Below are 25,044 nucleotides of genomic sequence, written 5' to 3' on the forward strand. Positions count from 1 at the left end.
ACAAGTATAGATCAAACATTTACTCTTTTCATACAATATCTTCATCACAACTTTCAGTAGAGAATGCGTTTCATTTAGAAAATTTAAACCATTTTTTCAGCAAGTCTTGATATGAAATATAAAGTTAACATTTCTAGCTAAAAATCTTCCACTGGTAACTACAGGCACCTCGTTTTTTTCCCCATCTTTTCTTTGTTTTTGAACATCACACCAGGCACCAGTTGAACTCTATTCACGCAGCAGAGGGGAGAGAACTTTCACAGGTGCACATGCGCCAGGTGATGAAGGATTTCACACCCTGAGGAGGCTGATGTGTGGAACTACGCTGGGGCAATTTAGTTGAGCATGTGGAGTATCAGGAAGAGCTTATTCAACCTCTGTAGTTCATTAACATTCATGATAGAGCACTGGCCATGTGGATCACCTACGAAGAGTAACGCAGATCCAAAGAGTCTTGTTCCTATGTTTGTAAAAAATCCTACTAAAGTTATATAGAGGAAAATCATGCTTGTGTGTTTTAAAATATCTGCATCAGGATTACATCTGAGGGAATTTAAATGTCACAGCCATGATGCTAACATTTCTGTTGGTACTGTTTAGAGACAAGTTATCTGACTGTACAGGAGAAACACAACACACATGGATTTGATTGTCATATTAATAGTCATTTGAATCGATTTATAAAAAGCATCCTGTCCAAAAGCTATAGACAGCAGGCCAAGTCTGGAAGGTTCATACAGAATAAAGACTGCACAAATAAGTCAGACTTTTTTGTGCGTGAATGCCAAAAAAATGTCAAGTGGAAACCTTTTCTACAAACTGTTACATCAACCTTAACTTGATTGCTTCGCATCATCTACACTTGAATCTGTATCCAAATAGTAACTGCTACATTTAGACTTATTTTTCATATCTACATAATCATGTCAAACGTACCTGACAAGCAACAGTAACAGAAACATTTGTGAACCAGACATGTTGATGCTGGTGTCGCTCATTTCACGTTTGTGAGTTGACATAAAGAGTATAGCACTGTTCTGAGATGTTACCCATGACATTTCTGGAAAATTTCAAACAGCGCCGTTAGTGCAATCTTGCAAAAGCTCAACAAAACACAGCAGTACAAAACACGAGAAGCAAATGCAAAAGTCCTGTTGAAAGCGCGAGAGGAGTTAAAATTCAAACTTTTTTTACATTCATAAAACACCTTTTCTCTTTAACACAAGGCGGTTTGCCTCCCTCATTCCATGACAGGATATATTCTCAGAGTTTGGCCTTGAAGCACTCCAGATACATAGATGCTGCTCCCTTTCCTACAGGACAAGATGATTAGGTGCCAATATGTGTAGGTGTCTGCATGGGGTTGCCCAAAACGGAATGCCCCATGACTGATTGAGGATGGGTAACATGGCCTTGAGGTTCCGTGTCTTCACACTGCTGACTTGTACTTTGCCGTTGGCCCCAGGTTCTGTCAATCAAACTACCTGACAAATGGTGACGGACTCAGGCTGACTTAGAGGGTGGTGTGCGGCCTTCCCAGTACTTATCGTAGGCATTCTGGAACATGTCCTTACACTGCAGCTTCGCATTCAGCCTGGAGCAGATGAGGAACGAGCCGCCCATCTTACGGTGCAGTGAGTATGTCTCTTCGGGAGGTGGGGTGAGCCTATGTTTGAGCATCACAGGGATCAGGTTGTGGATTCTCTCAGTGGTGGACTGGGCGCCGAACTCAAAGGTGACTACGGAGGCAAAGGCCTCACCGAGGATCATCACAGCATCTACATGGGCATTTATCATCGCCTGGAAGCAGAAGAAAAGCACAGAACATTACGTTTCAGAAAATTAAAAGACAACCCTAGGGACGTCGAGTCGTTGAAATGATTAAAGATAGTCACCCTCGCTAGCTAGCACCAGAAAAACTAGAAATTTAAACTAATCATTAATATTTTTATCATTGTAGGCCTGAAATGCCGCTCACATGTTGTGCCTGAGCTGTAGCGCAGCGACCCATCACTACCCAGGCCTGTAGCTCCGGTTAATGATGTCTGCCATAATGCTATAATACCTTACTATTCTGATATAAACATACACTGATGAAAGCTGGCATTTCGTATAGGAGTACAGCGAGGCAGTGTTTTGATCTAGAAAATAGACTTGAAGTTGTGTGGGCTGTGTCTGCTTGACTCGACCAGGGCAGTGTATTACAAGCACAGGCATGTGGACGTCAACCATCAAGGAAGACCAAAGGCTGGTGGTGCTAGCTCTGCTAACATAAGTCACACTTGGCAAAACAATGTTTTTCCTACCTTTAGACTCGTCGGCTACTTGGAATTTAAAATTGTGTTGAAATGATTAGATAATTAGTCGCTTTCAAACAACCCTAGACAACTTTTAGTATAACCAAATATCAATTTTCAGGCACAGACTGCTGAGCCTTGAAATTTAGTATGAAGCAAAACATCAAACTACGCCAAAATCTGAATCTCTGTGGCTGGTCATTTTGAGACTGATACCAGTTGTTTATTTTAGAGGGGAATTACATGGCAGTCATGCAGTAAATTTTTGATTTGGGATGAAGATACACTTTGTAGGATTGTACATTAAACCACTATTCAAAATATACACAACAGGCTGCTTTCACTGACAATCACTACAGAAAATCAAACAATAATATAGATTTTCACCCAGTTCTAGTAGAGTCTGTTGAGTGTTGCTGCTCTGCTATGTGTACTGCAGACAGTGCTCAAAGCTGCTGAGGAACTTTTGATTTCTATCGATTTTGGAACCCCCCCTTTGGACAAAGTGAAACCTCTTATCTCTTGTCCTGTTCATGCAACAGTAGTGTCTTCAGACAATAACCTAATCCTGTTGTCTTTTAACAGTCAGATTTATCACTCAAAGTGATTATTTGCCACAAAAAAGTCAAATAAAGCCGTCAGGCTGTACAACTCCTCCCTCTGATGACTAAACTATATTCTGTACGCTGTGCAATATCCCTGCCACTTTAACATCCTGTATACAATACCTTCATTCCCAGTGCTTTTGTACACAGCGAACTGTAACTATTCTGCGTTTCTGTATATACTTATTATTAATCCAAATTATATTATTTCATTCATATTTATATCTTATTTTATTCCTTCTTTCTATTAATATTTTGACTTTTTCATACTGTATATTAGAGCATTCTGTAACAACTGAATTTCCCCCCTGGATAAATAAAGTATTTCTGATTCTGATTCTGATAAAGGCTGTTTCTAAAGCGAGATGTCAATCATCTGGTCTGACACCTACCTTAATCAGGGATTAAAAATGGCAACAGGTAAGGTATCAGTGTTGTTGCTGACAGTCTTGTTTGCTTTTGAAAGTCATTCAGTCTGTTTCTCAGCTGGTTAAAAAACTCCTCATAGTGCCTTTAAAGTATTAACAATGTAGTCAGAGTGTGCTCTCAGGGTTAAACAACCAGATGACACTATTTCTAAACCCCAAGCATTACCTTCTGCATATGTTCTGTGAATACACTTGTTCATGATGCATGTACGTTTCACGTCATTGCAGTCAGACAAGGGTCAAATTAACAGCCATGATTTGCTAAAGACACACAGAGCGATATATAATCAGATAAAGATGTTTTCACCTTGGACTCAAAGCCGGTAAGGAATTTCATCTCAATAGATTTCTTCAGAACTCCCTCTCTGTCTCCCTCTGAAGCTGAGCGGATGACCTGCAATCACAAACAGAATATGACGTTACTACTGTTGAAGCTTCTTTCAAACAAATTCTAACTTGACATGAAAATAACATTATTCTTGTGTATGCAACATTCACAACTGTACTAATAAACTGAAAGTTAGACCCAGCATGAAACATTCATTATCATTATTATATAGAAATGAAAAGTAAGCATGAGACAGACTGCTCTTACCTCTATGTAGACGTCTGTGAAACTCTGATCAAATCCTCTGGTGGCTCCGAAGTCCAACAGCGCCACCTACACAGAGACCCACCCCAGTCATGAATTCTTCTCCATTGATTCATATCAGCCATATTATTATTTATTTTAATGATAATAACTCAGTATTCAGCCTGTAGACAGACTCACCCTGTGTGTCTGTGGATCATAGAAGAAGTTGGACCAGTTTGGATCCGTCTGCATGTACCTGAACTCAAACAGCTCTCTGAGGCATAATGTCAAGATGTTCATACAGATCTGAGACACAAATGAACAAACGCATGTGATGAGTGTCACATAGTTTTAATTCTGCATGCTTTATAAGTAGAAGAAAGCAGGGTGAAGTGGAGGGGGAACAGGTAGAGGCATAAGCAGTGTGTTTTTTTTACAACCAAAGGCATTGATCAGTCCTACATTGATCAATCACAGAAACACTAAATGCTCAACAGTCAGTAAAAATGATCAATCACTGCCTTTCTAAGTCTGATTCGCCTGCTGTACCTCATTCTTCAGCTCCTGTGTAAGGCTCTCGGCCTGGTCCAGGGGAAACCCAGCGACCAGCTCTGTCGTCAGGACGTGACTGCCACTCAGCTCATCTATCACCTCAGGGACGTGGAAGAAGGGATGGTCCTTTAGAAGCTCCCTGGGTCAGACAGAGGTACATCACATAGAGATCAGTTATGCAGGTAGTCCTCATAGAGAATCAAGTCTTAGTTAGTTTTGACCTTAGACCAAAAGGAAGGAATGGTAACAGCTAACTGGAGATATATGACAGAATTATTGTCAATTGCATGCATCACCTCATCTCAGAAGATTCCTACCATGTCAAATTTCTATATGTAGAATGTTTCTTGCAGAAAATCACACTTTAAAAAGGTCTGGAATATAGTGTGTGAACCATGTGTGGTTTGACTGATGCAAATCAGCCAGTTACATACAAACCAAAAATTACTAACCCCAGCTTAAAGTTAAATACTTTTTAGTGTCTGAATTCTATGATGCAGCTTGTATGCAAGTATAAAGATGACTCTGTTTGGACTGTCTTCAGATTGTTTTATTTGGTGTCTTTATTTCAAACATGTCAATAAAAAGAAGATTAATAGAAAAAACATACAAGTAAGAACTCTCTATTTTCAATTATACCTTGAATGCACTCCTGCAAAACAAATCTTCATATCTTATCTTCATATTTACACATACAATCAAAGCAAACCACTCATGATTATCAACGCCCTTCTTCCTTTCTGTACCTCATGAAAATCGTTTTGTCATACTTCATCTTAAACTGGATTATGTTATGGCACTGTGTAGCTCCATATTTTATGAATTACTGTAAATTTTGGTCTATAAAGACGCTCTTTCAATATCTTTAATGTCAGATACTCTAGTTCAACCTGTATACCAGTATAAAAAGCAGAGTGAGGTATTCTGTTGTGTACCCAGAAGGTGGCGCTCGAAGACGCAAGCAGCTGCTTTACTGCAGACAGCATGCTAAATACATAATGAGATTGACCGGTCTTGAAGAGCAACTTTTAATGCTTTTCTCCTTCTTGAAGTCATAATCATGCTTTTTAAGAAAACTATGGTTTACTATAAAGTAAATAAACCTTGTGGAGTGCTATTTGATTGAAAAGGAAGCTATTTAAGACAAATGACCAGTGAAGGGAGATGGTGTGAGTCTCAGCGGAGATATAAGATGTTGCTAGAAAGAGCTACACATCTGAATAGGAACTGCATGTCGCTGGAAGTTTCCACACAGGAAGACAGTTTAAACATTTTTCCTTTAGGGAGTCCACAAATACACTGGAATGACTTCTATTCCGAGTTTTACAGTAACTCTATTTTTAATCCTTTTTACATTTTTATTTTCTAAGCTTATTTTCACAAGCTAAGGAGCATGCTACATGCACTTGAAGTGTCTGACATAAAACAAGTCAAGGAGAAATCTATGTTGTTTCAGACTCTCAGGGACATTTAGACAGAGACCCCTTTCCTGTTTTGTGACTTGTATGGACAAGTTTTTGCGACCCTTAAGTCAACAGAGCTGAAGGACGATACAATAAAAGACCCGATGTTAAGATAAGTTTGTTCTCTGTAGTAGGCTATGTCACTGGCTCTTAGACCTATAAGAGGTGCTGGTAAACTGCAAACAGCAAGACACAGATTGACACGCTGTCTTCCAGGAATTCCGCGGTGCTTGTCCGATACTGGTATTGTTTACTTGTAATAAATGCATTACTAAACAAGCAAACCAGTGTCACGAGGTTCCTTCTACATCTACACATCACGGGCAGGCAAGATACAACACACTTCATCAATTTCGTTCATACACATACATACATTGTATGTGACAAATTAACCATTAAATCATTTATGCGTTTCCTGGGCTGGATTGTTGCAGTGAATTTTATTTTTAAATCCCAACAATACAAATTTAGATCTCCTTTTTCACAGTCAGAGCTATTTGGAAACATGTATGATTTCCCTCAATGCAATGGACTAGAGAAGTTTATTTTTAGGGGCTGACTTTCTGGATTGTTTCAATTAACGCTTACATATTTATACATACTACCCACCTGAATTTCCTTGCACACTGGGCTTCTCTGATATAATCACACTCCAGTGCCAGCTCTTTTCTCATTACGTCTATCAGGTGTTCTGGAAACAGACCTGAAGAAAAACAAAGACATCAACAAACAGGGAGAGGAAGGCAGACACGCCGTCACATGCCGATAAAACAGAAGTAAAAAGTAGGTGTTACAGAAGCAGATGAAGAGGTGATGAATGAAGCAATGTGAAGCTGTATTTAACTGTGTGTAACAAAAACATGCTTCTGTTTACATGCATGACAAAAAGTTCATGTGTGTGTGTGTGTGTGTGTGTGTGTGTGTGTGTGTGTGTGTGTGTGTGTGTGTGTGTGTGTGTGTGTGTGTGTACCTTCAGGCAGGGCATTGCTCATACTCAGCACTGTCATTAAGTTGTTGACATCACTGTTGATACTCTGAGCTACACCGGGGTACTGGAGACAAATAGACAAACACAGAGGAAGCCAATTAAAAAAAGAGAAGAAGAAGAAGAAGAAGAAGAAGAAGAAGAAGAAGAAGAAGAAGAAGAAGAAGAAGAAGAAGAAGAAGAAGAAGAAGAAGAAGAAGAAGAAGAAGAAGAAGAAGAAGAAGAAGAAGAAGAAGAAGAAGAAGAAGAAGAAGAAGAAGAAGAAGAAGAAGAAGAAGAGAAGAAGAAGAAGAAGAAGAAGAAGAAGAAGAAGAAGAAGAAGAAGAAGAAGAAGAAGAAGAAGAAGAATTCAACATACAGTGAGGGAAAACAGGGCACCACCTCAGAGGTGTTTTGACTGATAATCATACTTTGAAGACACTGTTATGCCTGTGTTTCTTGTTTAAGGTTATCCAACGACTGTCTTGTTAATGTAACTCTGACATTTACTGGGGTAACTCTCATCTATTATGAGATTTTAATAATGCTTATTTTGGGCCTTTACATCTTTTTTATTCAATAGGATAGCTGAAGAGAGAAAGAAAAGGTGGGGAGAAGAGAGTGAGGGATGACATGCAGCAAAGGGTCGAGAGTCAGACCAGTGGCCGCTATGAAGAGTACTGTACACTCTGGCTATGTTGTCCTCATACTACTTACTACATACTGAATTTTGGCCAAATCAGTACGTACTGCTAGTTTAGCAGGCAGTTTCGGAGACAGTATGTGGGGCACTCTTTAACTATGCAGCCACAGTAAACCAGTGCTCATTTTCTTTGTTCCCTTTCTATTCATATCTTATAAAGGATGTAAACAATCCAAAGATGAAACAGATTCATGTTTTTTTTTTCTTGAAAGGGGGGAAACAGAAGGGTGAAACACGTGGGACACACTATAGTGGCGGTGTTTAACATGATAACATGAGAATGTACTGTGTACACACACGTGTTCACACTGTACCTGTATTTTCATGGCCACCTCCCTGCCATCCTTCATCCTGGCCAAGTGAACCTGGCCGATGGATGCTGCTGCGAACGGGCGCTCCTCAAACGACTCCAGCTTGTCTCTCCAGTTTGGACCCAGGTCGCTGTTCAATGCTTTCTACAGACAGACACAGAGTTCAAACATATAAAGCTCTTCATATCTATATATTAAACTGCCATTAAGAACAGTGCATATTTAGAAAATGATCTGCAGTGTTATAAAGTAAAAAAAAGAGGGAGAGAAGAAGACTCTTACTGTCATTTGTTTGATTGGCATGAAGTCAGCACTCTGTCGAACTCGCTCAAAGATCTTGGCAAGTTGAGGGTTGATGAATGCATCATCTGCAACACACAACACACCAAAGATTGACCAAACTAAAAAACATCAAGAGAGTCCGTCACTGTGGAGAGAAATCACTTAAATCCCCGGTGTATCAAGAATTAGATCACAAAAGAGGCAGAGCTGTTGTACTCACACTCACCACAGCTGTTTGGTGGTGCAACAGGATGACCTCGAGTGTGACATTCATCTTATACAACAGTTATACGAGCTGCACATGTCAGTAAACAGCAGAAACAACAACTGGTTATGATATTTCTAGTTTAATAATTCATTTGGCTCCCTCATCATATCTAGTTCCTCAGCTTGGCTGGAACTGGACTGATGTCAGGCAGTTCACTCCACTCCTCGCTGACTTACAATCTGTCATTCATTTAAATGTTTTTATGGAAACATGTCTATCTGTGCTGCAAAGATCTAGACATTTACATTTTTAATAACGATGTAAAATTACTAAATAATCTTTATAACACATAAAGTGTTGATTTAAAAGTCCCTGTGCTGTTATACTCAACATCAGACCTCAAAGAGTGCCTCTCGTCCAATCAGATCACTTGGTTGGAACCAACTGTTACTATACAAGATAATATGATAACTCAGTGTTGTAAACACAATGTCTTTAATGGTTTGAAATCCCTTGAAGTTCAAACTATTTTGGATTGGTCTAAAGGGAACAATGGTTGGAATCACAATCATGTTGTCACATACATTCATGCCCTCTCAGCTAAATGTCAGCAGTTGGCAGAGGACACTGCAGTGATTATCATCCTTGAGATACAACATACTCTGCTCATGTTTCGACGGCCTCAGTTACCTTTCACTCTACAAGACTGTAAATCTCCTTCTCTATGGAAAGCATTTAAGTGTGTGTGTGTGCGTGTGTGTGTGTGTGTGTGTGTGTGTGTGTGTGTGTGTGTGTGTGTGTGTGTGTGTGTGTGTGTGTGTGTGTGTGTGTGTGTTTGTGTGTGTGGGTCTGTGTGTGTGTGTCCAGCTATCGAAAACTATCCTGACCTTTTACTCTCTGATTTATGGACAAACTTGTCACCGCTGTGGAGATAGTAGTAATGCTGTGCAAGTTCTACAAATAACCACACACACGTGAACATGAGGTCAACCTGCTGGACTGGAACCTTTTTAGCAAACAACAGGCAGCCAAATGTCCTTTCCTCCCCCGCTGCTGTTTTGGTAGCCTGCTACATTTACACTGCAAGTTTACCCTGGCATGTTCTGCATCCACCGTGTGAATGCCAAAGGACAAAGGTGAAAAAACAGTGATAAATAAGATCAACCATGTGCTTATTGCTATTGCAAGAGCCAGCTGGCCTTACAATTGAGTTCTTTCTGACAGGCGACAAATTAATAATGTGTCTGTGTGGAGATTTTAGAAGTATGGACATGAAGTGGAACAAAACTGGATCTCTTGGCATCAGCTGACCAACAAAATCACACTTCTGTTACTCTTTCTTTTTTGCCGTTAATAGTCTGTAATCAAAGGGTTCTTTAACCATATCTTAAAAAAGGACTGGAATTAATCAATTCTAAAGGAATGTGTGGCTTCTGCAACTGGTGGAAATGCTAAATGTGGGTTTCTTTCTCAGCATTTCAACACTGTTGCTGCATAATGTCAATGCAACACACACATCATTTTTGTTGATGGAATCGTGGCTTCCTCTGTTTTTCTCCCTTTTGTTCTGTCTCCTCTCGACACTGTCTCTTCCCCTTTTTCATCTCCACCTCCTCTACCTCATCAGCTTCTTTTCATTCTGCATATATGTATGTATTTCTAGGCACCACGCACCTTGAATACTGAGCATCTGTCCCAGTTTTAATGCAGCTCCTCTGACTTTGCACAGAGTTCTGACGATGCGTTCAGCATTTGCTTCGGACAGGAAGGGGCTGGAGTCCAGGACACCTTTTTTATTGTCTGCAGGAGCACAAAACAAACATGATTATGGTTTTATAGAAAAATGGTTGTTATTTAAATAAATGCCACATTTTTAAATATGCTCTGAAAAGTGCAGTCGGACTTTAGAGCCTCAAACATTATCTACATGTGCAGCTTTCTGAAATACGTAGAGGTAAAGCTATTAATGGTAAAGCTATTAATGGTCTTATCACAACATAAGCATATGTTTGTGTCTGTACACCAGCAGACATGTGTGCGTCTGTGTGTATATGTGTCAGTAGGTCGTCAGGTAGGGTGTTTAACTGTGTCTGAAGCAGCCGTCAGAGGCTTTAATAGAGATTTACTCCACCCACACACACTTACAAGTGTGTTGGGGGTGTCTGCTGGGATTAAGCCTCACACATAAACAGCCACAAACAGATGCACAAATGCCACAGATTTAAGGCCGTACGCTGTATCAGATTAGCTCTGTTAGAGATTAGCTGGCTGGCTATGCAAAGCAGGAATGTCTGTTTATGGGGAGGGGAGGCGGCTTAATTGGCCTCTGTTGTCAAACAAAAAGTGTGTTGCATGTAAAAACAGGTACGAAGGATGGGCACTGACAAATGATGTCAGCCTTTAAAGGGGTGTTGTTCAACAGGTTCACAGTTGCAAAATCACTGAATGATCCAAAGATAAACAAACACAGACATACCTGTCCTCACAGGCACAAACACTCTGACTTTGCCATGAAAACTCTTTTATAAGAGAATTTCAGTCCTGTTTTTTTCTATATACACAAAGAGTACATTAGTGAATTAGATGTTAGTCCACGATACCTTCCACACCATTGTGTCTCATGGTCTTTTTGGCAACTTCAGCAAGAGCTCCGATACTCAGCCCGACAGCTAGACCTGGTAAAAACAAACAGAAAGACTTGTGAAGGAGGACTAAAAATACAAACACAGACAACAAGAATAGAATAGCACATAAAAAAAGTATACAAGCTGGTGTCAGGGTGCACAGCATACATAAAAACAAGACCAACAACATCAGAAGGTGATAAAAGCACCAAAAAACAAAGACAGAAGTGTTCATGTATGAAATAGTGCAACATGTGAGTTGAACTGGAGAGAGAAAAGAGAAGAGAGTCAGGCAGTGGAGCTGTAATGCATCCTTTAAAGGGTCAATCTGTGCACTCTGTCAGCCAGCTGCCTCAATGGCACCTTCACCATAAAGCTGTCAGAACACTTCACCTGCATTCTCTCAGGTCTATAAACAAACTGCCTATATGAACCCGTCTGTCATCTCTGAACATTTGCAACAGGACATATAGACGGAACACATACAGAAAAATCAAAAGGGCAGATAAGCTCTTTAAATAACATAAAAATGCACTAAGAGTTGTAGGTGTGTGCTTTTGCCCCCCCATGAGAGGATATAGGAATTATATAAATAATGATTTTGGAAGGTGATGAATAGAAAAAGTGAGTCTGCCCGAGTCAGAGACTATTTTTGACTCGGATCCTCCAAGCTTTGTCTCTGCCTGCCTTACATAACTCAGCGTTACATAACCACCTAGTCAGCGGTCTCTGAAGCGACAAATCTGAGACCCGACCATGGATGCACAAATAGGGACAAAGTCTGCTTTCTGTGTCTTTGTATGCAGGCTGATCAGTTGGGTGTTTCATTATCGGTCCCGAATATGTCATCACCTCTTTTGTCGGAGAAAGGCTGGACCAGAGGGAGTGCTGATGTGCCGAACACTTCCTGTGAAATGTGTTGAGCTGTGAGCTGCACATGTAGCCCGGTGTAACCTGAGGCAGTGTTATCTCATCTTTCCCTCCTGAAGTACTGTGTCATCTTACTAGTTTCATCTCTACTGCGTTATGAGGCTGACTTGAACATACATCTAAGAAAAAAGATGAGCCAGCATCATGCCACTCTATATCTGTGTAATTCCAAAGTGTGCGACTCCCAGCCAAACAGGGATCAGCATTTCCTTCAGTGTTTGAGTGACACATTTTTTTCCGGAGCAAGCACACGTGTCTGTCAATCATCTCAGATAGACACTTGTTTACGCACTGGGTGCTGTGGATTGCTTTCCTGTTCCTTTATTTGCTATTCAGGACTAGAAAAAACACAAATATTCTGTCCCTTTTCTCATAAAAATCACCAGAAACATTCAAAGTAGTAAGATGCATGGTTACAGCAAGAAGATGTTGCTATAGCCACAGTTGCTAGGGGAAAGTGCTAAAAGATCTATGAAACTCTGGATGTATTTGATGCTTGTTTCCAATCTGAACTCCCTGCAACATATATCCTCTTTCTCCACTTGGAGTTGTGAATTAAATATCTTAAAGCCTAAAAATACTTTGAAAAACATCCTATACGATGGAGTGGGTGCAAAGGTTCAGATTTAAAGTGCGCTGCAGGCGGATGTTTCTTAGCAATGTACGTGTGACGCTGAAGAGTAGTGCAAAAACAGCACTGAAGATTTCTAAATAGAGTGTGCACTTACACCAACATAAGTTCCAGCTCTACCATGGGACTACCATGGTAGAGCTGACCCCAGCTGGAAGGTTCCACAACATAGGACCCAAAACTGACCAGAACCCCCTATTGGTAATGCCCTAACACACTAACACTAACACCAGGGTCTCAAACAGCCACATTTCAAATTTTAAATTTAAAAAAAGACAAAATGTCCCTTTAATCTTAAAGTTGAGCACTTTGTTAACATCAGGAGAAGATGGTCAAATACTGCAAACCTACTTTAGTTATGACTGTGCATTTAAGGATAATTAACTATGTTTTCTTTCTGTTTCTGTTGCTTATTTATCATCTTTATGTCCTGTGTACTTTAAAGTACCTCATTGTTAATATTTGCAAATGTGTGAGGCCAAACTGCTACCTGACCTTTGTTAATTTTATTAATTCATATTCCCTCCCTTGCCTTTATATTTCCTCTTTATAGTTGTTAACACTTTTTTATGTCTCCTTTCAGTAGCCATTTTCCAAAAGTCTCAGCTTCCATGTTAACAAATATAATGACAAGACATGAATGTGGTCTTTGATTCTAATGGATCTGACAATGAACCACAATCCTATATGTTTCTTTATACCTATCTTAGTAACCTGTAAAAACAGTGTTCTCTGAAACACTAAAAATAAAAGCAAAGAAAATGAATAGCTTCTTATCACTTTGTCATGTTCAAGCAGGCGAGTGAAGGACAGGTCGAGGCCACATTCTTCCGGCCCTCATGTCTCCAACACCTTCTAAATGTCACCGCTGTCAACAAGCTTATTCAGCTCTGCTCAGCTTTGTTTTGTATCTCACTTTTCCTTTTCAAGCCTCACTTGTTCGCCAGGAACTGCAGCTAAGGTTCTGCTGCATGTATGTGTGCTGGTAGTCCATTTGAACTTATCAGAGACTCTGATCTGGGTTCATATCTGTACACAGTTTACATCTGACATCACTCTGCATTTTTGATTTTCAATCAAACTCTCTACCACCTGTTCACATATCCATCATACGACTGAGCGACAAGCTGCTGATTTACCCGCTCTTATCTCTCATGTTGAACTACGTCTGAGGATAGCTGTGAGCTGTTTCTCTCTGCCTGAGGAAACGTTTTGTCTTATTGCTGTAAATCATGTCTACATATAAATTTGAGACAAGATGAACATTTCTGAACCAGCAATCATCAGCTTCCACTAACATGACACTCACCATAAATTCAAATGTATTCTGTGTTGTTTATGTTGTGAATATAACTGTGTGATATGTCAAGGTTTGACATGTTAATCACTGAAATGATGCCGGTTAGCAAAAATGGCATGACACAAGGCTGCCAATAACAACACAGTGCAAAATTACAAAAGCATGGATTACAACAGTAAATGTGCTTCTATGATGTAAGTAAGTGACTGCGGTGTATTCTTATTCAACATTTAGTCAAGCTTTCATTATTACTGTATTATCTTTCGCTAGTTATTTTGATTTAATCTATTCATAAAGAGACCATGTATAATATTGAGTTTAATTGATATTAAATGTTACCACTTGATTCATTGTACCAAAGTTAGGTTAAAGCTAGTTTATCTGCAGTCCCTCGGGAGGTCACAATTAAAACATCACATTGTTATAAAACTCAAAAACACACAGCAACAATAATGTTTTTCAAGTTAAACCTTTTTCCAAGTTGAGTCTCAAGTATCCAGGCCATGTAATCCCCTTTTCATCAATTTATACAACTGTCTTTGTATTGGTTGTATTGCCATTTGGACTATTCTGTTTAATTAAACAATTTCACTTTTCTCCAAGTTATTTTTAAATTATGTATTGGATAAGAAGCAGCTTTCATATTTTAACAAGTAAGAGCTTGTAGAAAATAAATCATGATAAGAAGTAAGATCAGCTCAGAAGTTCATACAGAGTTTCAATGACTATGGCTGTATTCAACTAGCAATGAGTGTTTTTATCCGGACAGCCCTTTAGATAATGCACGCCAAATAAACTTGCCCTGATTTCTACAAGTGTTTGTTTAAGAACAAGTCCAGGCTCTGCCACTCATATGAGTTCAATTCCTGCCTGTTGAGTTTCCTTTCAGCTCTCTGTGTGTGTCTCCATTGGCCTGTTTTGTGTCTGTTTATACTACACATGCATTCAGAGCTGTTGTGTTGGTGTTAGTTGCAGAGACCATGAGAAGGTCATGCATAGGCATACCAACACTGTGCTGAACCCAGTGACCCCAGCTTATTGAGGGGGTGGTTAGTAACAGTTAGACTTAGGATTACAAGGTTAGGATAAGTTTAGAGAGCTCTAGCAGCCCAAATTTGTGTGCTTTTTTAACAAGTTTGTGACATTTGATGGCTAAAAAACCAAAGAGAAGCTATATGATGTTTGTTTCTCTTTTGTGTTCTATTCACAAATATTATTCTAAGGACAGGCCGATGAAGACACATCCACTTTGTATGGAAGAATGAGGGTTAGGGCCATACCTTCCTTTTTTAAATAAATGTTCAGACTAAAACGGACGTATCCACAGAAAAATATATTTAATAAGTTCAGATAGATTAACACAAATGTAGTCAATCATACCTCCAAAGTTGGCCAGTCTGCTGAGCCGAGTCACCGGCACTTTCCTCTCTCTGGCTCTCTCACTCAGCTGAAGAAGAGAAAGACAGTTTTCTTAAGTGTGCATGAAAGGGTACGTTTTCAGATCAACTTGAATGTTTCTCTGAAGTATAACAGCTGAGGAACAGGTGTTACCATCTGCTTGTGTGGTTTGATCTCAGTTCTCTTGGTCTGTCTTGCTTTCTCAATGTCTTCAGCTGTCAGCCCCCCGACTGTGGTCGGGTCCTGATGGTAGCCCCTGATCTGACTGATCCGATGCTGACTGTATAGCTGTCCCCATAAATGCCTGTAAAGATGATGATGTTTAATGCCGCAGCCAGAGCAAAAGTGATTACCTTTATCCTTAGGGTTAAAGTTCAGTAAGAGATTGTTCATACCTGGAATCGTGGTGGTAAGATCTGATGGGTCCACTAAACTGTTTGCTGGGATCTTTGTACCCCTCAAACAACGACTCTTTCCCACCAGCACGGCTTGTTCCTGATGCTGCTGTGCCATAAGCTCCTGCATCATCAACACTTCCAGTTTGATCTGCTGTGAAGTCCACACCTTCCTCCTTGAACTCTGAAGCTGCAAATTCACTCTCATCCTGGGGAAAGTCAAACTCTGACTCGGCTGAAGAGGTCTGCTGCTGGCCTGACAGCTCCTACACAGACATATTTATGATCATTTTTACAAAATTAAAACATCAAAAGTACTCTCGAACAATGTAATTTAATACAATTCATTCATATACACATACCTGTATTGTCATCATGGCGGCAGCGAGGCCCTGCTCTGCAGCTGCTTGGACACTCTGGACTGCAGCGCCCACGACTGGGACTCCTGTGTTACAAATAATAAAAGGATTTGCTTTTAGTGCACCTCATACCAACTATACAGAAAAAATATAAATTATTTCGCCATTAATAAGTTCTTTGTCACAGAAATAAATTAGAAAAAAAGCGAAATATTATACACAAAGAAAACAGGTTAAAACATTTATGTGGTCAAACCATATCTGTGTAAAAATGAATGGCTTTTATGACTCATACATTTTATTTACAGCCTCGATTTTTTAAGGAATTATGTAAAAAGTACAGATAATATTGTATATATTCCTAAATTACAAGTCCCAAAGCCGATAACGTCTTAGTAGAATCTTTCGCTTGCTGAAAGGTAATGCTAGCCACCAGTTGTTTGTTTTGTTTTGTACTGGAGTTACTATAGATTGTCAAACAATTACACTAAATCAAAAGTGTATAACAAATTCTAAATAATAGTTTTAAATGAAATCATTTGAATTGTACAAGCTACAATGTACAACACCACTTTTTATAGTATTACCGCTTTCAGCTTGTTAGCATTTTTGCAATGGCTAATTTTCAGTCATTAAGTAAGCTAACCATTAATCAAAATACTTTCTTTTACAGTTAACCATTTTTAGTTAAAGCCTTTCATCATAACAAGCTACAATCTAATAAAGTAGTATTCTATTTTCAATTATTTCATCTTAGTAGCATGTTTGCTAACATTACTTATAAAGCAAGGAGAAAAGCTAATCACAAGCTAACATCACTTTGGCACATTATCGGTATCAGCCGATATTGGCTTTAAAATTAACTATCTGATATCGGCCAACACGCCGATATAATTAACCAATAAAATAATGGGCTGCTGCACACACGTTAGGCTCATGTTTTAAGTTAAATTTGAATTCAAGCAGCAGTCTGTAAGGTACATGTAGCTGACTAATTTAGGCACATTTACTGTCAAAGAGTAAACCATTTGATTTAATTTGGGTTTAATTGCTGTACAGTTGCACTTTTCACATGTTCCCTGTGAACAGAGGTTAGGTTTACTTACTGTGTCAAATGTTGAATTGGCCAAATTTGCCCTGATTGTGGGTTATTGTTATGATTGTCTCAGGGAGATCATCATCCAAGTTTTAAGTAGGATGTATCTGTTTGTACGAATTTTGTTTGAAAGCAATTGTCATAAATAAATATGCAGTTTTCAGTATTAAGTATTTTTCTTATTTTGCACAAGAAATGAATATTACATAACAAATGTGATAAGAGTATCACCATAATACTGTACACTAATTCCAATACAGAAGAGAATTGATGATCTCTGCAATTAGGTGTGCGGGGAAAAAATATCGGTATCAGTAATCGGCTAAATGAGTTGTAGCATATCGGATATCGAATATAGGTAAAAAATCCAATATCGTGCATCGGCTACTGACAATGCTAGCTGATTGTTAAAATGTACAACACAGAATTCTAACAAGCTAGTCAAGGGAAGCAATAAGACAAATCCTGTAAAATAAACTTCAATTAAATGCAATATTTAAAACAGGCAAACAACAGGGAGTATCTTTTTCATATTCGGGAACTAATTAGGTGTGCTGAACTTACCTGTCCCACTTCGTAGTGTGCTGCTCTGAGTCTCCACAATGGCCTGGCTCAACTTAGCCAAGCCTCTCATCAGTAACATCATGTCGCCTGCCATGATTGACTACAGAGACAAAATAGAGGGTGGGAAAAAAATAAAAGGCAGATACTAAGGGTCAGTAACACTTTTATTTATGTAACATCTGTTCAAAATTTAGGTCTGATACAGAGAGGTTCACAAAAGAATGATTAGATGTCTGAAAGTGTGGCACGAACTTGTCAGTAAAGATGAAAAGGGGCACAGACAAAAAGTACAGATGGAAAGAGACTTAAGACCTATCGTAAACACAGAGCCTGCCAACGAGGAACACACACACACACACACTCACAAACTCACACAGCTGTCACATCTTGGGATGCCTTTAATACTTTGTCTAAAAATACTCATGACCTGCTATCTCTGAGTTAGCACCACATATAAAAAACACACACACACACACACACAGACACAGACACAGACACACACACACACACACACACACACACACACACACACACACACACACACACACACACACACACACACACACACACACACACACACACACACACACACACACACACAAAGAAAAGGAGCATGCTGTGAATGTGTGCCGGAAAGATATGTGTATGTGATACTGAACCAGATCTAAAGATGTCACTAGAAAGTGGCTGGTGTTGGGTGGGGGACTATTTTTGCACATTAGCCAAAGTGAGTGCACATATCTGGGTTTCCAAACACTTTGCTTTCCTCAATAACCTTTACCACAAATAACACCCAAAATATCAACAAATCTTAATGTAAAATCTTTCCACTGTCCTTACTAGAACCATTATGTCCCTTCTTAACAAACAGTTATGACAAACTGATCATAACAACACTCTGAGTTTACACTGTGGCTTTACAATGTTCTCAAATACAACTTAAGCTCCATCAAGGAAGGACACAAATAAAAAGTTCAGCCCACTTCTCTCATCTCTCCGTCTCTTATCTAAACAACGGAGCACCGACTGCATTCCTCTCTGTTACAAGCTGCAGCATTACTGAGTGTGTTTGTGAGTGTGCTACGACACAGGTGCTGCTTTGTGGGTGTGACAACATGCTTCGACACAGCTAGGCTGGGATTTGAGCCAATGGAAAAAGCCGTTCTGAAAGAGTGGGAGCACAATGTGAGGGTGTGCGTTTGGCTGCTGCACACACACACACACACACACACACACACACACACACACACACACACACACACACACACACACACACACACACACACACACACACACACACACACAGTGAGTCAGTAAGTGGGTCATTCGTCCTCCTTTAGGGCTGCTCTGTGTTTTTAGACAGTGGGCTGAAGACAGGGGTTGGTGTGTTTTGTGACACAAAAGATTAACGGCCAGACAAAATACACGCATTATCTTTGAAGAAACATGAAGCAGGGATTTGTGAATCACCTTCTTCTTTCTAATGTATTACATCTCACCCTTTCTCTGCAGCTCTGTGTCGTAATTCTGGCTCGTGACTTAGAACGCCAGCTCTCTAGAACAGAACTAAGGACCAAAAGAACCCTCGAATCATGCAAAACTGTTCCAGGAAGACATACGGAGCACGGGTAAAAATGTGCCTACTTTAGATGTGTTTGTTATCAGGTGAATTGATTGTGTCAAGACTGCTGTTATTTTAACATTCAGAGCAGAAACACAAAGCAACTGTGCTGTATTATGATAAAATATGGACTGACTCAGCATATGACAAAGCCCACACACATAATGAGCCCACACTGGCTTCTCAGCGGTCGCAACATTTTTGGTCGCAACATTTTTTCTGTTGTGCGACAAATCTTGCTCTTCCTGATCTTTCTGCTTCTGCTTAAAAATCACTGAACACCCACCTTCATGTCATTTTGCAGATGACATTTCTAAAACTACAAAGGTGCAACTGAGGTAATCATGACCCCCTTTGTACATTGTCTGCTCAAGACAGCACTGTCATGCTTATATTACATCTCATAATAAAGTCTATGAGGGATGATGTTGAAGTGAAGTTGTTTGTAACAGAGGCGTATCAGAGGCATAACAGCACCGCTGTAAAATGTCAGAGTTGGCAAGGAAGAACAGCGCTGTCTGTTTGTGCATAGTGAGTGTATACATGTGACACTTGTGCTGTTTGCTTACACATGGGGTAACTCAAGCTTCTGATGCTATTACACTGTGTAAAATCAAAGCAGCAACCACCAGAAGCCATCCAGAAATGCAGAGACTGCAGTTCCTTAAGTGTCCACTTGAAGTTGGCTCCAAAAGCCAAGGAGTCCCAATTACAACCCATATTAAAATACACAATCATTAGACATGTTTACAGCCTAGTATGAATAGCTCAAATATCTAACTGTACAGGGGATGAATATTTTCATGACACATCCATTTTGATTACATTATTTTTGTTGCCCCCTGCTAGCCATTAGAAATAATGCAAGCAAGTTTGAGGCACCAGTGTATTGGCTCTGCATTAAAGACCATTAAAGTGACAGTGGAGCTTTGTGGGGGAGAGAAATTTCAATGTATTAAAGGTTATGATCTCCTACCACAAAAACAAAGTGGGGAAATCCTGTCTTGGTAAAAACAATAAAGAATAAAGAAAACGAGTGTGTCTAAAAGCTGAACACAAGTGGCCAAACATGAGTATCTAAGGTGGAGATTGTTACAAAGGGTTTATAGAGCCAACCTGACATCACCTACTGGTTTAAATGCTCCTTTTTGAAGCCTTATGTGACATTTAGGATGCTACCATCTCTGTTTTTGGAACTGGAAGTGAAATATGCATTGTAAAGTCTCTTTTCTGGTTGACAAAGCACATCACAGGTAGCCAACACATATAACACACCATACTTTATAGCTAATTTGATTCTAAATCAAGTCCACTTCTTATAAAGTCAATGTTATGGGTTCATCATGAACTCTTAACATTCAAAACAAGCAGACACTGGATTACTAATTTAGAGTGTTTAGAAATGCAGGGCAGTCCTCCTCCACAGACCCAATAGTTATGCACATACCTTATTTGCTACCAGCAGCTTGTGTTCAAACCCCCCTGAACATTTGTACTCTCAATCATTCAATTAGGTTGCCCATGTAGATGAACCCATGTATCCTGCATATCAAGCCAGTAGTGCTGCCCTTGTATCCACTTAAAAGCAATTGAATTAGCATGACACGGTTTGATCCCATTAGCTATTAGACCTTGGAGAATATTGTGCAACTATTTAATCCTCCTGTTGCTGCCTTGATATTTTACTCATGGGCTATTTCTCACATATCTTTAAAAAATGCACCATAAAAAAGAGGCTTATATTAATCAATAAGAAGAAAGTACAGGCTCATGAAGAAGAAAAATAAAATGATAAATAGGAAACTGTTTTATATTTTCTAGATTCTAAACACACCACGGCACTGAGACTGATCTTATTTAGGTCCTGAATGATATAAACTTATATCATTGGATGTTTCTGCTTACGAAGCATGAGATCTCAGTGCATTTGAGCCAGTTAATGGTGACATATTGCTGCAGATTGGACAGCTGGGTGGTTCATTCTGACTCACTTGTTGAGTGATTTGAATCCCTTCTGACAGAGAGGGACTACTTTGTGCATTTTTAAACAACTACAATTAGTGATGTGAAAACACTGTTTCTGTGACCATCCAGTCCTCTCAGATCATCCTCAACTGGTCCGCCTCATGTCCTAGCAGTGAATACTGAACATGCTGCAGCAGCGTTGAGGTTTTATGCATCATATAGCTTGAACACGCTCCCAGAAAACCTGACGTCTGCTCCAACTCTCAGTTCTTATAGATCATTTACAGTTTTTTTTGCAGCTAAATTTAATCATATCAAAACTGGACTGGGACGATATAGCCGTTTCTTGTACAGCTTAGTACATCAGACTTTATATGATGTCTTTTTATACTAACATGCATAACCTTTTTTGCTTGTCTTTAGTCCCTCATGTTGCATTCAAATCACCTTGAACTGCATTGTTGTTGTTGTTGTTGTTGTTGTTGTAAAGGCTGTACAGATTAGTCAAGCTTCCAGAAAGGATACAACAGGATGTTTCAGCGTCATTTATTTTCTGTATAATCACCACAATGCTGAGTCAGGTCAGCAGAGCAGCAAGATCACACAAGATCCTGCAGTAGGTTGGATAACTACAAATCATGTTCCTACACATGCAAAGATGTCGACTGCACAACGTTCAATCTTTATCTGAATATCCTGACTACAACAGCATACTTTCAAAATAAAATACTATTTAATCATCTTGATTTTTTGAGATTGAATGTCACTTGCAAAATCTGACACTACTGGGGAGAGGTTAGTGTTTATTGCAAAACAATCTATTGTGCAACTCCCCATGTGTCAGTGTGGGCGTGTTTCCTCAGTAGGTGTGTTCCAACTGTTTTCTTTCTCCATGTCAGTGGTAACAACTCAACCATCTGAAACAAATTAAAACCTAAATGAAGTTTAACAAAAAGATTAAAAAAAAGGAAAGGTCAGTTTTGATGCCCAGTAGTCGAGAGATCACCGATAGTCATTTCTTAAAGCACACCGACTGTACAGTACAGTGAACACAATACACCACACCTCAGTTGTTGTCTGGACTCTCCTGCTGTCCAGCTATAAGCGGGTGACTCACTGATATTAAAATAGCCAGGCACTGCAAGCATGAGTGTATGTCTATATCTGAATACTGTTTGGTTCACTTCATGGCCAACTGGAAGCCTCCTGTCACTGCCTTTAACTTCAGATTCTCAGGAAAAAATGTAGGATATGCTTTTTTTCCATTTCCAGTAGCTCAGTGGTGATTCAACAGCAACCAGAAGAGCAGCGTCACCACGGCTAACAAGGGGAACGTGCACAAAACCATGTTTCCTAATCTTACCAGACAGAGAAAGTCTCCTCTGCCAGTTTTAAAACTACAAGCGTTTTTCTTCTTTGAATAACACAGGCCTTGTGGTGCTTTAGTTTTTCCAAGGCTCATGTTAACTAATATTGTATTATTGTTTACAACATAGCGACAGTTTGGCAGCTTAGAGGACACTGTCAATATTTGAGTTAGAGAGAAACAATGCAAATATTTCCGGAAACATTGGTGTTTTTAACCTTAAAACCTATATATCTAACAAGAAGTTTGCAACTTTAGATTTTTAAAGAAACACTGCCATGGTTCAGCTTGACAAATGTTAAAAATGTGCCTGTGCTATTTATTTTCTGAAAACAGATCAAATGACCTCAGAGTGTCTTTGGCTAAAATGTCTTGTTACATATTGGCTGTCAAACATAACCATCTAAATAATAACATATGAACAGGGCATGGTATGTCAAGCTTAATTCACACACACTATACACATCAGGTCAATGTATAAAAGTTTGAATGTTTTTTAATTTAGTTTAGGGTTGTTGTTATCTTACATACCTTTAAAATGCACTATTAAAATCCTAACCAGCTGAACACAAACTAAATGAAATTTAATCCAATATTTTACTTGATTTAAATACTTTTGTCTATGCTCTTGCCTATTTATTAGTTTCCAGTATAACATAAAGTAAGTCAGTGTTCACAGGCTAGCTCAAACTCAACACCCTTTTGTTGACATGTTACCTTTTAAATACGCTCTCATACACCTGTGTAGTAATTACATGACGTCTGAGCATATTTGTGTCACTTAAACGCATCACAAGTGCTTAACCCTCCAATTATCCTTGGGGTCAATTGGACCCCATTCAATGTTTGACGTCTCTAAATTAATGACTTAAATCGTTTTTTGGCTTCATACTTCATGACTTTTCACAATTTAATGGGGACATCTGGGAACACGTAAAATTAAAATGTTGATATGTTTTAATTTCCTGTTTAAAAAAATTACACACAGGTGTCCCTTGGGGTCAATTTGACCCCAGGCTGTTTTAGCTGTATAAAACATGAGAAATATCAACATTTTACACAAATGTGTTATATTGAGATATAATGTTTCCAGCCACCACGTCTCTAAAGACATTCAATGATGTGTCCTGTGTCATTTGACAATTTAGGCTTTTATTTTATTTATTTATTTCATTTGACTTTTTACTGTATTCGCTACACTGGTATCATAGTAAAATTCTGTTAGTCTAACTGGCTAAAATACATGGCAGAATGTAAATAACCACTATGTCCTGGGCATAATTTTATCTGTGTACATGAAAAGGTACAGTCACTTCATTTTGATTTAAAGTAAAAGACAGAGGAAGTCTTTGAGTGTCATCTTTAAGTTAAAGATAATGCATTTGTAAAAGAAAATAGAAAAATCACTCAGTCATTGTATATATGTAGAGTATATGTTATAATGTTCAATAAAAAGGAAATTTAAAAAAAAAGAAACAATTTAGGTAGTGGGGCCGATGAGAGCATGACAGACTCAGTAGTTTCATGCTCTGTTTTAGAAATAAAGTCCCTCTGAATGCTTTAAATTGTGTTTATGTTTGAAATATATTTTATTTAAAGGGTATGTAGGTAGTCAACAAAGATACATTAAGTACCTGACACATACACCTGGGTAACAATCCGTTTCTGGAGGTTTAAATATAAAAGATAAAAAATAAATGTAAATAAAAGATGTTAGTACATTTGATGGTAACAGGAGGATTAAAAAGTAATGTTTGTGCCCCTTAAAAATCTGCGTTGTTTAACTTCCTTGTGGGCGTGTTGCCACGAGCCTCCACAATAACAAATGCGTGCCACGTTATCTGGTAATTATTCTAACTAACGTTACAGCTGCTTTCAATGACAGAGCTAGTAAAAAATGGTTGTTCAGAGAACATTTTGTCTGTTTTTGTCCCGCTCTGTTAGTAAAGTTTGCAGAAGTGTCAGAGCAGACATGGACGTCGTGCACGTCAGCACGCGCTGCAGAGGATTTGGCACGCTGAAGCATTTGGAGGTCGAGGCAACAGAGAAAAGGACTGCAACTGGACCAGGACGAAACAAATCCCACTTAACTGAGAACATTCATTAACCAATGCATGCTAACCTGTGGTTGGATTTCAGACACTCACCAGCAGCTGTAGTGCAGCGTTCCCCGCTTGTCTCTGCAACTCTGTCAAACGAGGTCAATGGAGAGGACGAGTCGAATTAATGAACCTTTATTTAAATATGGGAATAGAACTGCACGTTCCCAGGGAAGAGGGGGTGATTTCTAGCAGCAGGAGTCGCAAGTTGTTTATTGCTCGTCCACCTCTTCCTCCTCCTGCTGCTGCTGCTTCTGCTGGCAGCGTTTAATCCAGTTTAACTCTCTCCCTCTCCCCACCACGAGGTCA

At 39.2% G+C, this 25,044-nt stretch overlaps 1 protein-coding gene across 1 annotated transcript; it reads right to left on the minus strand.

The window, feature by feature from the left end:
• On the minus strand, positions 1 to 25,044 carry coq8aa (coenzyme Q8A, genome duplicate a). Its single transcript, XM_034699505.1, has 17 exons — positions 24,784 to 25,044; positions 17,685 to 17,784; positions 16,028 to 16,110; positions 15,666 to 15,931; positions 15,424 to 15,574; positions 15,253 to 15,319; positions 10,988 to 11,062; positions 10,062 to 10,187; positions 8,180 to 8,265; positions 7,901 to 8,041; positions 6,890 to 6,971; positions 6,529 to 6,622; positions 4,454 to 4,595; positions 4,103 to 4,210; positions 3,926 to 3,991; positions 3,638 to 3,724; positions 1 to 1,800 (listed from the first exon to the last, which is right to left on the minus strand). Exons 2-17 carry the CDS (start codon positions 17,776 to 17,778, stop codon positions 1,504 to 1,506), a joined length of 1,965 nt encoding a protein of 654 aa, XP_034555396.1. The 5' UTR covers positions 17,779 to 17,784; positions 24,784 to 25,044; the 3' UTR covers positions 1 to 1,503.

The sequence above is a fragment of the Notolabrus celidotus genome, chromosome 13 (assembly GCF_009762535.1).
Source record: "Notolabrus celidotus isolate fNotCel1 chromosome 13, fNotCel1.pri, whole genome shotgun sequence".
In the NCBI taxonomy this organism is placed as follows: Eukaryota; Metazoa; Chordata; class Actinopteri; order Labriformes; family Labridae; genus Notolabrus; species Notolabrus celidotus.

What these genes read in the sequence shown, in the direction of transcription:
- coq8aa (XM_034699505.1), bottom strand. Translation starts at nt 17,778, where the DNA reads ATGGCAGGCGACATGATGTTACTGATGAGAGGCTTGGCTAAGTTGAGC. An exon ending in CAGACTGGCCAACTTTGGAG is followed by an intron (nt 11,063 to 15,252) that starts GTATGATTGACT and finishes TGTTTTTACCAG; the next exon opens with GTCTAGCTGTCGGGCTGAGT. An exon ending in TCACAGACGTCTACATAGAG is followed by an intron (nt 3,725 to 3,925) that starts GTAAGAGCAGTC and finishes TTGTGATTGCAG; the next exon opens with GTCATCCGCTCAGCTTCAGA.